This window comes from Balaenoptera ricei, chromosome 3 (genome assembly GCF_028023285.1).
Source record: "Balaenoptera ricei isolate mBalRic1 chromosome 3, mBalRic1.hap2, whole genome shotgun sequence".
Lineage (NCBI taxonomy): Eukaryota > Metazoa > Chordata > Mammalia > Artiodactyla > Balaenopteridae > Balaenoptera > Balaenoptera ricei.
This window is the reverse complement of record NC_082641.1, coordinates 156,504,857-156,519,267: the sequence shown is the minus strand read 5'-3', so window position 1 is coordinate 156,519,267 and position 14,411 is coordinate 156,504,857. Positions and strand designations below refer to the sequence as shown.

Here is a 14,411-nt window from a genome sequence, read left to right as displayed (position 1 = left end):
ACCAACAACATATACACACAATGCACTGGCTAAGCAAACCAAATAATTCCATTTTGGTGATCTTGATCTCTTTCTCTGAGAGGTCGCCTTGCAATAGGCTGACTTTTTCTTTCAGGTCTTTAAGATCTTTTTTGTAGTTATCAATTTCCTCCTGCTTTTCTTGCTCATCTCGGTCCCGCTGGTCCTTTAAGCGTTCGATTGTCCGCTCCTGATAAGAGAGTACATCAATACATGAGAAAATTCCTTTCATACTTCTATCATATGACTGCAATTCAGCTTCTAGCTGATAAAATTTCACACTTCCATCCTCCATTCAAAAGACAGTGATAGGTCGTTAATAATTGACCTTGTGAAGAATTCAACCTTCCAACCTATCTTGCCCTAACATACATCTGGTTTTGTTCTTTTGATTCCCCTAGGTTTCTTTTCCTATAACCTTAATTAGTATTAGATGTCCCTAGAGTATTCTTTTGGAATAATCTCATTTATTCAAATCCCAAGCAACAAAAAACTTATACATATACCCTAAGGACAATAAGTAGCAAATATTTCTTTTCTATATATAATTCACATGTTGCCTACAAAGCAATGGAAACAACTCACAACTCACACAGCAAACAGGAGGAGGTTGGAGAGATTATGATTTGTTGAGCTTAAAGCATAAAGGAGGATAAAGAAAAGAGAAACCATTAAAACTTCTGTCAACAGATACTCAGGAAGTTTGAAAGTTGAAGCAATTTAAGTATATTTATGGGTATTATTTCTGAATATATTCAGGGATCAAGCCTTGATCCCTGGGCAGGAAGCCTGAAACATTCTGAGTCCAAGAGGCTTAAGGAACAGTAACCCTATCCCTTAAAGAAAAAAGAAGAAGAAGAAGAAGAAGAATCCAATTAAAATGCCCCACCAAGAGTCCTTAAACCTCCTCCAAGACATTAACACTTGTCATGTTGGGCCACTTCTTTAGTCAACCATTCCTGTAAAAACTAGGTTTGCTCATGAAGGCAAAATGAAGTGGCAAGGCCACGACTAGAAAAACAGCAAGTACACTGTATTAATAACTAAAACCCATGAATATATTAGATCCCAATGCGGCACAGTAAAAGAGAACTAATGTTGCCTCCTGATGGTCAGCGTCCGACATTCCCACATCACCGAATTCTAGCTGACCATACACATAAAAAGAAGATAGTAAACAGGGAGCACATGGCTGATTCTTTAGAAACTTCAGCCACTGCCCTCCAGTACGGAATCCATCCTGCCTAGCAACAGGTGCTTAAATTGGCAACAACAAAACGAATCTTCTTTCCCTTACACTGGGTACGTCAGCAACAGTACAGGCAGCTCTTTTCCCTTTTGCCAAAGCGACTTCTTCTGTCTCCTCTATCAAGTCTCAGCACTAAAGTGACTTTCAGATTAATGAGAAGGCAGAAGAAATGTGTCTGTGAGGAGTCTGGGCCAGTCACCCACCTTCTCGGCAAGGGCCTCCTCCAAAGTAGTCAAGGCGGTGTCAGTGTTGGTGGTGTCAGCCTGCAAGGATTTGACTCGCTCCTTCAAGCTGCTCATCTGTTTTTCCTTATCTCTAAGTTGCTCTTGGAGATTTTCAATCTGAGTTGTGCACACACATTTAAGGGGGGGAAAAAAAGGAAATTCAGAGAAATACAAACAGTCACAATAAAAATCATTTTAAGTTGGAAACAGGTAGATCAGGGTTGTCAGTGCGTGCTCTGCAGAAGTAATTTAACCCTAAGGGTCTTAGAACTTCATGCAAAGCTTTAAACTGAGAACTTATAGCCAGAAGAGAGAAAAGACATACACATGGGTATGGTCATACATGCAGAGTCATAAATCTCTATAAAGAAATAAGGAAAGTAGCTAGGGAGAAAAGACCCAACATATAGGGATGGGGATAAAGGGAAGACCTACAGAGAGGAAAGCCATGAGAAACTGGATTACTTCCAAAGCAACAGTGTAAATGCCCAGAGAGATTCCTTTAAAAAATGCTGAGGGAGGACAGCAAATTGAACAGCTGGATGCTAAGAAAAACAAATCAGCTGTAAAAAGGAAAAACTGTTCTTAAATTTATTTATTTATTTATTTTTGGCTGTGTTGGGTCTTCGTTTCTGTGTGAGGGCTTTCTTTGGTTGTGGCGAGCGGGGGCCACTCCTCATCGCGGTCGCGGGCCTCTCACTGTCGCGGCCTCTCTTGTTGTGGAGCACAGGCTCCAGACGCGCAGGCCCAGTAGTTGTGGCTCACGGGCCCAGTTGCTCCACGGCATGTGGGATCTTCCCAGACCAGGGCTCGAACCCGTGTCCCCTGCATTGGCAGGCAGATTCTCAACCACTGCGCCACCAGGGAAGCCCGGAAAAACTGTTCTTAAATGCTAGTGTTCAAGTTAGGTTTTTATATCATCTTTTATTTCAACAGCAAGCATTTTCAATGAAATTTATTATTATAGTTATTCATTCCTTCATATACCCTAGTACGCATTCATTTACTCAAAAAACTATTGGTGAAGTCTCTATTACATGCCAGGCACTAGTGACACAAAGAAAAATGAACAGACCCATTTTCATTATAAGATGGGAAGGGGACTTTATGTACCTGAATCCAAGCTATGGATGGGCTTCCGTGCCATTCTAACGAGCACACATTTTACTCTAGACAGATGGGGACTATTAGGGACTTTTAAGCAAAGAAACAGTCCGGTCAGTTCTGTATTTCAGACTGATAATTCTGATAGCTGTGGAGAAGATATTCAATAATCTAAGGGGAGTTACGTAGAGACATGAAAACAGCGAGGAGAGCGTATCAATTCAGGTAAGAGAGTTTGGAAACTAAGTGAGTTAAGAGAGATGGAAAATAGGGGATGGGTTTGTGAACTAGTGTGGAAACAGCATATTATCACTAGGGAGACTCCCGTACACACAATGAAAAATAGGAAGCAAAAATATGGAGGAACTGTAGAGAGAGATTCTTAATAAGCAAAAGGAAAATAAGTAAGACAACTATTCTAAAACTCACAAACTTCATTCTTTCATTCAGCTACGTGCCAGGCAGTTTTCTAGGTGTTGAGGATATAGAATTAATCCAAACAGACAAATATCCCTACCCTCAAAGAGCTTAATCCTAATACGATAGACAAGGAATGAATGAATGAAGTGAACATAGTATGTAGGATGGTGATAAGTCCTACAGAGAAAAATGAAGCAGGAGAATATAATATCATCGTCTACTCTTGAACTAGCTGGTTTATGTCACATGGTTTTCAAAAAGCAACATAAATGTTATCTGCTTTGGGACGACTTTCTTGCTCTTACCCCCATGACAATAAGATGACCACAGTCTGTATGCCATCACACATGAACAAAGTACTGATCTACATACATACATATACACATCTCCCATTCTTTTCTCTATCTATACATTTATCTCCATTCTTTCATCTATCTATACATTATAACACGAATCTCCAACCATATTGTTATTACTCATTCTATACACATCTCCACAAATAGACTGGATCTTACTCCTCTACCCGAGCTTTGTATCTTCATATCTGGCACACATCAGGTCTATAATAAATTCTGGTTCATTAGTCAGTAAATAATACATAAGCTTGGACTTTTATAAACTGTATTTAGGCATACACATAAACTTCTGCCAAGAAAAGAACTACAAAAGAACCTAAATCCAACCTTCAAATAATTCCTGCATCAATCAATTTAATATAAGCTCTTTAAGGGTCTGCTTCATTCCAAGCAGACCCTTCCAAGGGGAAGAAAAAAAGGTCCCTCTCTACAGTCCCTGAGAATTCCACAGCAGAACAAATAAGCTAAGCAAAAAGATTCAGCGAACTCAGAATAGGGAACCATGAGTACTGTCAGGCTTGGATTTTCACTCTTTAACGAAGGAAGAATCCTACAGGTGAACCACTGCAACTGGCTCCAGTCTTTTCCATGCCGATAAAGTCCAAAGCATACTGTGAGAGAAAAGACCATCACATATGAAAAGCATTAGTTTCCTTTAGTTTAGTCGGACACTCCTACTGGAATCTCATATGGATCAATACTTAGGTAAATTCACAACCACTAAAGAGATTTTGCCACTTAAAAATCTAGTACTCCATAACATACAGGAGGCAATGCCCTGGTGTTTACATATTTAACCAGCTGTGCGGGTCATCCTAGTTGCTGACATATAAACCTTACACACACAAAAAAGATATCATTCTGTTGATTAGACTTTTTTACCAAGAAAGAGCAGTACAACCACCTTTTTTAAAAAATAAAACTTCATAGAACCAACCAAGTTTTACATACAAGAAACCAGAGATTTGTTTTATGAGCCCACCTAATATACAAACAGCCCTTACATGCATAAGGATTATACCCTTCTTTCTCCTCCATCATCAGCATCTAAGAAATAATTAAGATGTTCACTGTTAACAATTCCACTTGTATAATTTGTATGTAGTCCAACTATTAAAGGGATCCATTATTCTTTGCCAGCAAAAACAAAAACCAACAAACAAACCAACAAACAAAAAGACTTTTCCTGATATACTCAGGTGCAGAAGCTGCTAAACCAGGTAAAATCCCCAGTAACAAGCTCTCCCTAAGCTACTTTCTTATCCAATTAGCCAGCTGTCTAAACTGTTGAGTTGGAGGGGAGGAAGAGGATGGCTATTCCTGGAGAGCAGAAATAGCCATTCCACAGTGAAGAAAGGGCAGCGCTCACTAGAGCTGTCTCCTTTGGGCAAGCTGCTATCGGCAAGGAAGACTTGCAGTAGATACAGATATGTGCAAACCAGCTGCAAGAGCATTAACCCAAAAGAGGCTCTGTGTGGTGTGTGGGAGGATGGGTGTGTACAAAGCACTTTCCGTTTACCCAGCATCACGATGGACAGCAGCTGAATCCTACTGAAAACTCCTTTTATATATCCTCACTTTGGTTGAGACTCAAAATCGTGATTTTGTGATCAAGGCTCTCTGGGTTCAGACGTTGCTAACCAAGGGGTGTATGAATGCTATCATATTAATCTTGCCATTATTCTCTTCTTTTAACTAATCCAATATAGAGGCTGTGAAAACTGTTCACCCTAATAGTCCCATGTCACACCATTTCAGTATTTTTTTTTTTTTTTTTTAATTTTATAGCTACTTTTATTTTTATTTATTTATTTATTTTTGGCTGTGCTGGGTCTTCGGTTCGTGCGAGGGCTTTCTCTAGTTGCGGCAAGTGGGGGCCACTCTTCATCGCGGTGCGGGGACCGCTCTTCATCGCGGTGCGGGGACCGCTCTTCATCGCGGTGCGCGGGCCTTTCACTATCGCGGCCCCTCCCGTTGCGGGGCACAGGCTCCAGACGCGCAGGCTCAGTAGTTGTGGCTCACGGGCCCAGTTGCTCCGTGGCATGTGGGATCTTCCCAGACCAGGGCTCGAACCCGTGTCCCCTGCATTAGCAGGCAGATTCTCAACTACTGCGCCACCAGGGAAGCCCCATTTCAGTATTTACTATGCAATTTCTATAAACTATATAGTGGAAATCCCATTCTATACCAAGTTCAATTATCCACAGGATCTAAAATACACTATTTACAAAAGCTTTGAATACAACAGCTAAGAGAAAAACTGGATCAGTTATGCACATACTCGACTATTAATGATAAAGATGACTGCTTCAGAATCATGCTAAGTGGAAAAATACTCCTTTAAATATGCTCAGAATATCTACCCAAGAAAAAAACTTTCCATTTTGTAGAAACAGAAACCACAGAATCCCTAAAATGGCAATATGATAAAAACAACAAAAAATTACTCGTGATGGGGGTGGTGGAGGAGGCGGCGGCAGTGGTGACAAGAGGCACCACTAACACAGAGAGTGTGGTATGTATCAGGCACTGTTTTCAGAAATCTATGTATAACAACTATTGAAGCTCCACCACAAGACTGTAATTGTTAGGCAATCTAGCTCCAGAATTCTACTCTTAATCACTGTGCTGTAAATAATATGTTCTATGATGGGGGGCGGGGGGGGGGGGGAAAGAAGAATCACACAAAGATGTCTCAAGCATCTTTCCATAAATGATTCCTTGTTATTAAGTAGTGTTTATCAATAAACACAATGTTATTACTACGGTCACATATGAAAATATTCTCCCCTACAGAAGCAAAGAAGGAAGGGTGGAGGTACCAAACCACTGCCAATGCAGAAGAGCATCTTCCATGTACTTCCGTGTATAGTCAAACATAACACACTAAAGCTGGTGGGCAGAACCAAAGGTACTTGATATCAGGATCAATATCATGATAGTATTAAGACAGTCTGTTTAGCCTTTCAAGGGGTAGAAGGAGGCTAGTTTATTTATACACACGGACTAAGGAGCACTTAACAATAGCTAAAAAAGCTTTTCTTCTTTTACTTTAATAACTTATACTTAGTAATATTGAAAATTAATAAAAAATTCTTGCAGAAAATAATGTATTTTATAATTCTATGGGCTCTTCCTACTTTATGCATAACCGATCTGTATTAAGAAGAAATCATTAAGCAGCTATTAACATGTATTCAATTTCTGCATGAGTAAAACTGTGCAGAGATCGAAGGAATTGGTGTTTAGTCTATATTATCTGTGTCCCTGGTGATGAAGAGGGAGGGGAAGGGTCAATCAGGTTTATACATACAGCCTAAAATCATAGAGAAGAACTAAGAGTGAAGAATTCAAGAAGGAAACACTTTCTAAATAACTATTTAGAGAAGGAAGGCGTTTTCCTTAAAATGACCTCTCTAATTAGGGTATAACTCTGTTAACTGGGCTAGAAAGAAAATCGAAATAATTATTATATGATATAGAGCCTTTCTTCTCGTACAATTTTTATTTTACAAAGAGAGAAAAACCGATGAAAGAGGAGGAAGACTAACGCAGAATGCATGCTGCACGTGAATCCATCAAATCTGCACACCAGCTCCACACTGGCACAGATTTCTTTTTTTTTTTTTTTTTTTTTAAATATTTCTTTTTTTTTTTTAATTTTTATTTATTTATGGCTGTGTTGGGTCTTCGTTTCTGTGCGAGGGCTTTGTCTAGTTGCAGCAAGTGGGGGCCGCTCTTCATTGCGGTGCGCAGGCCTCTCATTATCGCGGCCTTTCTTGTTGCAGAGCACAGGCTCCAGACGCGCAGGCTCAGTAACTGTGGCTCACGGGCCCAGCCGCTCCGCAGCATGTGGGATCCTCCCAGACCAGGGCTCGAACCCGTGTCCCCTGCATTGGCAGGCAGATTCTCAACCACTGCGCCACCAGGGAAGCCCTGGCACAGATTTCTTAACATCTTTTGTTTTGGTTTTTATCAGCATTGCCAGTTGTCAGAAACTATCATGGTTCAACGTGGGTGATTTATTCCTAGTCAAGTGGAACCGACTGCTCTGCTGCTGAGGCCCTAATCACTGAGCAAACGTAGAAGGGACTTCCTATAGGATGTAGTTCTAAGGACAAGAAATCCCAAAATACTCCTTGCAGTCACCTAGCTACCTGGAACATCATTTAAAGGAAAGAATTTTTTGGATGATGCCTCCACACTTGTTCTAAGCAGCCATCAGTGTCAAATGTATTGTGGAAAGCAAGTTACTCAGAAAGGCTCTGACCTTTACCTTCTTGGTTAATAATACCTCTCAGTATCAGTGGTAAAAGTACAGTCTGGATGAACGGGTCATAATCAGCTGGCAAAAGAGATCTACAGTAATCAATGGAATCTAAAAAGGAAAAATTCACTAAGTCCCCTGATCTACGCAATTGTTTGTCTACCATCCTGCAGGCCTGTGAAATGTACTAACAAGGCACAACTATACTTTACCAAAATGATCAGGGTTTGCCCAGACTGTACTGGTCTCTAAATTTTACTTGTCCAGTTATGTGTTTCCAACGATTAGAGGATACAAGAGCAACAAAGTCATGTGGAACTCTAAGCAGTGTTTTAAACACAATTTAGGTTGTTAAAACTCCCATAGCTATATTCTCAATGACTGTTTAGGGTCTTTAATAAGCCCAGCAAAGATTCTGGCTGACACAACCAATTATTTCTTTGGTTGAGTTTCCCTCCCAATGGTGCTATTCTCTCATCATATAAGTAATGGACGGATTACCGTGATGAATAAATAGCTAGCTATGTCCCACTGGGCAAGTTACTTGTTCTTTCTAATTACCTACCTACAAGACAAAGACCACTAATATTCCTTTCAATTCTAAAATACAACTGTATTCTTATGATGGGAAAGACGAGAACATTTAAAAAGTAATAAACTTCAGCAGAGTACCTCTGTATTTTATCTTAAAAACTGTTGAAATTGAACTATACAGGAAGTATAGGTATGACCTTTAGGAAAATACAGAGTCCATTGCTCCGGTTAGATTTTATTAATTGCTGGGAGGGAAAGTAAGTTCCTTGATAGACTTGCTCATGGTACAGATAATGGAACTAGGGACCTCTTGAATTAAAATAACTGGATAATATGAAGCAAAAGCTGGTGAGACCAAAGGTCACACTGCTAGTCAAGATCTGCTTGGTAGACAATTAAGGAAATGGCTCAAATACTTCTTTTTATATCTGGCAGGCATATATAAAAACTTGACGGATATTCATATGCTAAAATTGCTCAAAAAAAACCAAAAAAACAAAAAGAGGACCCATAAATCCACGGTGGCTGTCCTTGTGAAGCAGCGGCAATGATGGGACTGCACCTAGGACCTCAATTCACACCTATACGAATGGCATCCCTTGAAGCTGTGCGATAACAATAGATAGAACACTCTTAGATCTAATAGTTCACTACATTTTAGTGATGAAAGAACTCAGTATTTTTAAGTAACTAACTAAAGCAGACACACTAGGCTTAGTTTCTGCCCATCCCCCCACAAAGAACCACTATTCTTTGTATTACTTATTACCAATAACAAAGTCGGGAAAAATCAAGTACATAACAATAGAAGGCTAGCTAAATTAAATATGCTCTATCAACCATTACAGTTCATATACTTGATGATTAATTAAGGATATGCAAACTTCTTTATTATATAACATTACATGAAAAAGAAAAGTTATCAAAATGTACAATATTATCCCAATTTGAAGGAAAAGTTTATTTTTACATAGAACTTTCCTTGTTATACCTTTTCCACATTTTTCAAATATTCAGAAGGGACATACATGATTTCAATGATAATGACAAAAGCAATAATTTTCTAACTCCTATCTGAGAAATCTCAGGATTTACAAGAAATATGATTAGGATCATGATAAGAGAGATTCTCCTAACATATGCACTTACCAACATGGGAAATCTCTAGGGGTTTCTGTGGGACATGTGAGCGTTTCTATTTAACCCACACCTTCCACAGGTTCATACTGTGGGACCAAACCAAGCTGTCAGAGACTTGGGGGGTTTTCCGCAATGCCAAAGGAAGACTGAGAGATAACAAATGAATCCAGAGAAACCAAGACTTGCAAAACCTATTTGAAATATAAGGTCCAAAGGAAACAGCAATAGGATGCTTCACATATTTTAAGTCTAAATTCAAGTCCATCTCACTCAATTTTTATTTTAGCCAGGCCTACTTTTATGGCCTGAAGTAAGCTAACTTGTACTAAAAGTCAATCCTAGTGTGACAAGGCTGGGTTTCCCAAGAAGCAGACCTTGAGACAGATTTTATTGTTCAAGAAATCAGAGGGTGCTCTTGGGATCAATACCAGTGGAAAGGAAGTGGGGGGGGGGGGGAGCATGATGGTGCAGAGGGAGAAATTAGGCTGCCATGAAGTCCCAAAGGATTCAGACAACCCCATGGGGAGCTCTGAATCTGCAATGACCTTTCAGAGTTGCCCCAAGTCAGGGCAATGGATTCAAGCCCTTGTACCCTACAAGGATCAATCATTGGATACCAATGGGAAGGGATGTGGCCTTGTACAAGGTAGGTCTCTTTAGCCAACGCAATCTCCACAGGGGATACTTCCAGCACCTGGGGGAATACATCCTTCAACCCTCAGCAGGGATCTGGGTCACTCATCACAGCATCCATTATACCCAGCAGCTATGTATGCTCTTTCTAGTTAAATAATATTTAACATGAAATTGTAATTGCTCTCAATTTATGCTGTATTTGAACCATATACATAATTTTATGGCTTTGTAAAACCTAGAGACCCTTGTATCCCAACTTGATTGTTTCACCCATGGTGGGCATTTTGAAGCAGGAGTTCAGGGATGGCCTTTAAGCTGTGTCTGACATCCCAGTCCACACAAATGAGCCATGCGCATTTTTACATGAAGAGCACCCACAGCTTTCATCAGATTGTCAAAAGGGTAGGAGAAAAGTTACAAATCATTAATTAGTGGCATTCTTTTCAAATACCCACAATATTTTCTAAAACGAATAGCCACTTCACTTAAAATTGCTTGCTTAGCTGTTTTACAAAGATACTGTGTTACCAAATTTGCTGTGTAAGAGTTTGGCCTGGTTGGGATGCAGGGAGAACAGATCCAAACAACAGTTCCTCACCTATATGCAATGGAAGCCCAAGAATCTTATTAAATTTAGTAAATTCTCCTTGGTCAACTTGAATGATTTTTCTAATCTGAAAAACCCCTGCAGGAAAAAAAAAGTGTTAGGAGAAAAAAGTAAGGAGGTCTGGCAATTACAGGAAGATAAAACAGATAAAGGACAAAATACACGTCTGATGCTGGAAGCTCTTTTCTGGTGAGGGTGTACGTATCGGTATGGCAGAGAGAAGGAAGAGCACAAAAAGCTACTTCATCAAAGTTTGATTTAATAATTTCTTCAGGAGGTTAATTATTTCCACTTCTCAACTAGAGTTGACAGGCACCTAGGCGTCTATCCAAAAACAGGCATTCCCACAGGTGAGAATGCAATGCAAGTTAATTCATGCCAAATTATAAGCAGTTTTAAGCAGAAGAAAATATTAACTGTGCTTCAAAACTCTGATCAAGCATTTTTTTTCCAAATCCTTTGCCTCTTTCTAGATATTTATCTATGTAATATTTATACTCTGACAAGTTCCTGCTACAAGGTCTCCTGAGAGACTACTAAGAACAACCTTTGTCCCCAAAGGAATCTGACCCTTCCATATTGACTTGTTAATTACCATTTTTCAAGTTTAAAATATGTTTTCAGTCAAAACAGAAGTCAGGGCACTCCAAACTAGAGCTTGCAAGACTCTGAGAATATTAATATGGCATACGATTAATAGGAAATGGACACATCACATAAATCCTCAAATTATTCACGAAGCTACTTAAAAGTCCAAAGAAATGATGTTTTCATAAGAGTCAAAATTACTTCTGTGTTGTACAAAGCATGACACTATAAGCCTTTGAATGCTTCTTGTTTATATTATACCCTAGCACTTGAAAATAAAGCATTTATCCAAAGGCTATGTTCTCTCAGGTCCATTCCTATTGCCTCCATGATAATGGTGGTAGAACAAGTTTCTACATCTCTCCAGGTGAAAAATACAAGGCTCTTTAAAAACACATCCACTCTTATCCCAGGAATGCAAGATTGATTCACCATACAAAAATCAATCCATATAATGTACCATATTAATAAAGAACAGAAACCACATGATCATCCCAATAACTACAGAAAAAGCATTTGACAAAACCCAACACCTCTTCATGATAAAAAACACTCAATAAACTAGGAATAGAAGGGAACTTCCTCAACTGGATAAAAGGCATCTGTAAAAAACCCAGTTAACATCATACTTAAGGTGAAAAATGAAAACCTTTCCCCTAAGATAAAGAACAAGACAAGATGTCCACTCTCACCACCTCTATTCATCATTATACTGGACAACTAGGGAAGAAAAAGAAATAAAAGGCAGCCACATTGGAAAGAAAAGGTACAGCTACCTCTATTTGCAGATGGCTTTATCTTATACGTAGAAAATACTAAAGAATCCACTAAAACACCATTAAAGATAATAAGCCAATTTAGCCAAGTTTCAAAACCCAAGACCAATAAACAAAAATCACTTGTATGTCTTTACACTAAAAATAAATAATCTAAAAATCAAGTAAAGAAAATTCCATTTACAGTAGCAGCAAAAATAATAAAATATTTAGGAATAAATTTAAAGAAGTGCAAGGCTTGTAAACTGAAAACTACAAAACATCAATGAAAGAAACTAAAAACAACCTAAATAAGTTAAAAGACATCCTGTGTTGATCAGCTGAAAGACCTGATGTTGGGGGGAGGCGGTTACTTCTTTTTTTGGACGCCCAAAAGCCAAAATGATCTTGAAAAGGAACAAAGGTAGAAGATTCACAGTGTCCAGTATCAAAACCTACTACAAAGCTACAGTAACCAAGACAGTGTGATGTGGGAAACAGACAGACATATAAATTGATGGAACAGAACTTAAAGTTCAGAAATGAACATGTGTGTCTATGTACAACTGATTTTTAGCAATGGTCCCAAGACCATTCAGTGGGAAAAGAACAGTCTTTTCAACAAATGGTGCTGGGACAAATGGATATCCACATGCAAAATAATGAAGTTGGATCCCTACCTTACACCACATACAAAAATGAACTAGGAATGGACCAAAGACCTAAATGTTAAAGCTAAAACTATAAAACTCTTAGAAGAAAACACAGGAGGAAATCTTTGTGACCTTCAATTAGGCAATGGTTTCTTAGATATGATGTCAAAAACATATAAGCAACTAAGGAAAAAACAGATAAATTGGACTTCATCAAATTTAAAACTTTTGTGCATCAAAGGATGCTATCAAGACAGTGAAGAGATAACCCAGAGAATGGGAGAAATATGTGCAAATCACTTATCTGATATGGATGGAATCTCCCGAATAAAGACTTTCTAGAACTCAATAAAAAGACAAATAACTCCATTTAAAAATGGGCAAAGGGGGCTTCCCTGGTGGTGCAGTGGTTGGGATTCTGCCTGCCAGTGCAGGGGACACAGGTTCGAGCCCCGGTCTGGGAGGATCCCACATGCCGCGGAGCGGCTGGGCCCATGAGCCACAATTGCTGAGCCTGCGCGTCTGGAGCCTGTGCTCCGCAACGGGAGAGGCCACGACAGTGAGAGGCCCGCGCACCGTGATGAGGAGTGGTCCCCACTTGCCGCAACTGGAGAGGGCCCTCGCACAGAGGCGAGGACCCGACACGGCCATGGATGGATGGATAAATAAATAAATAAAAATTAAAAAAAAAAATGGGCAAAGGATCTGAATAGACATTTCTCCAAGGAAGATACACAGATGGCCAGCAATTACATGAAAAGACATTCAACATCATTAGTCATTATGGAAATAGAAGTCAAAACCACAACAACATACCACTGCACACCCATTAGAATGGCTATTTGAAAAAGAAAAATAACTAGTGTTGGCAGAAATGTAAAGTGGTTCAGCCGCTTTAGAAACAGTTTGGCAGTTCCTCAAAAAGTTACAGGTAAAGTTAACATCCATTCCATCCCAAGATATAAACTCAAGAGAAATGAAAAACGTATGTTCATACAAAAACTTGTACATAGATGTAACATAATCATTATTCAAGTGGAAACCACCCAAATGTCCAGAAACTGATGGATGGATTAAAAAAAAAGTGCTATATTCATTACAATGGAATATTATTCAGCCATAAAAAGGAATAAAGTACTGACACTTGCTGCAACATAATGAACCTCGAAAACATTAAAGAAGCAAGACATAAAAAGCTACATATTATATGATTACATTTCTATGAAATGTCTAGCATAGGCAAATTGATAAAGACAAAAAGTAGGCAGTGGATGCAGAGTATAGGGGTTGTGACAGGTATGGGTTTCTTTTTAGGGTCATGAAAATGTTCTGGAACTGGACAAAAGTGATGGTTGCACAACCTTGTAAGTATACCAAAAACAACTGAATTATATAGTTTAAATTAGTAAAGTTTATGGTATGTGAATTATATCTCAATTAGGGAGGGAAAAAAAAGCATCAATCCAATTAACCCCACGGTGCTAGCTTTAAAAGTCAAGGTTCCCCCTCCCCCCCCCTCCACCCAGGGGTTTTTACAACCAAAAAATGTTTCTAGACCTTGTACAATGCCCCTTTTGAGACAAAACTGTCCCTCCCTTCCCCATTAAGAAACACTGATATAAATGGAATGAAATTATAATCTATTAATTTGAAGCGTCAATCTTTAAAAAGCATAGTTTCTGTGACAGAATAAGAAAACAGAAAAAAAAAAAAGTCAAGGTTCCCAATATCCATCAACGAAGCGTGAAACTACTCTAGTACTGAGATTTATCTGGCGTTATTCCCCAAATAACACAAATACAAATAACAGTTTAGTCAAGTTTCTCTGTTCTTAATGGACTTAAAAATTCTCTTGCAATC

At 39.0% G+C, this 14,411-nt stretch overlaps 1 protein-coding gene across 1 annotated transcript in view; it reads right to left on the bottom strand.

Annotated features, from left to right (window-relative positions):
- Window positions 1-14,411, bottom strand: part of LOC132363427 (ELKS/Rab6-interacting/CAST family member 1-like) — a 74,076-nt gene that overhangs the window by 43,550 nt on the left and 16,115 nt on the right. Inside the window, exons 3-4 of the mRNA XM_059919128.1 lie at window positions 1,471-1,608; window positions 20-208 (exon numbers count right to left, since the gene is read on the bottom strand). Of these exons, the coding sequence (XP_059775111.1) occupies window positions 20-208; window positions 1,471-1,608 (327 nt within the window). The remainder of the gene's footprint in view (window positions 1-19; window positions 209-1,470; window positions 1,609-14,411) is intronic.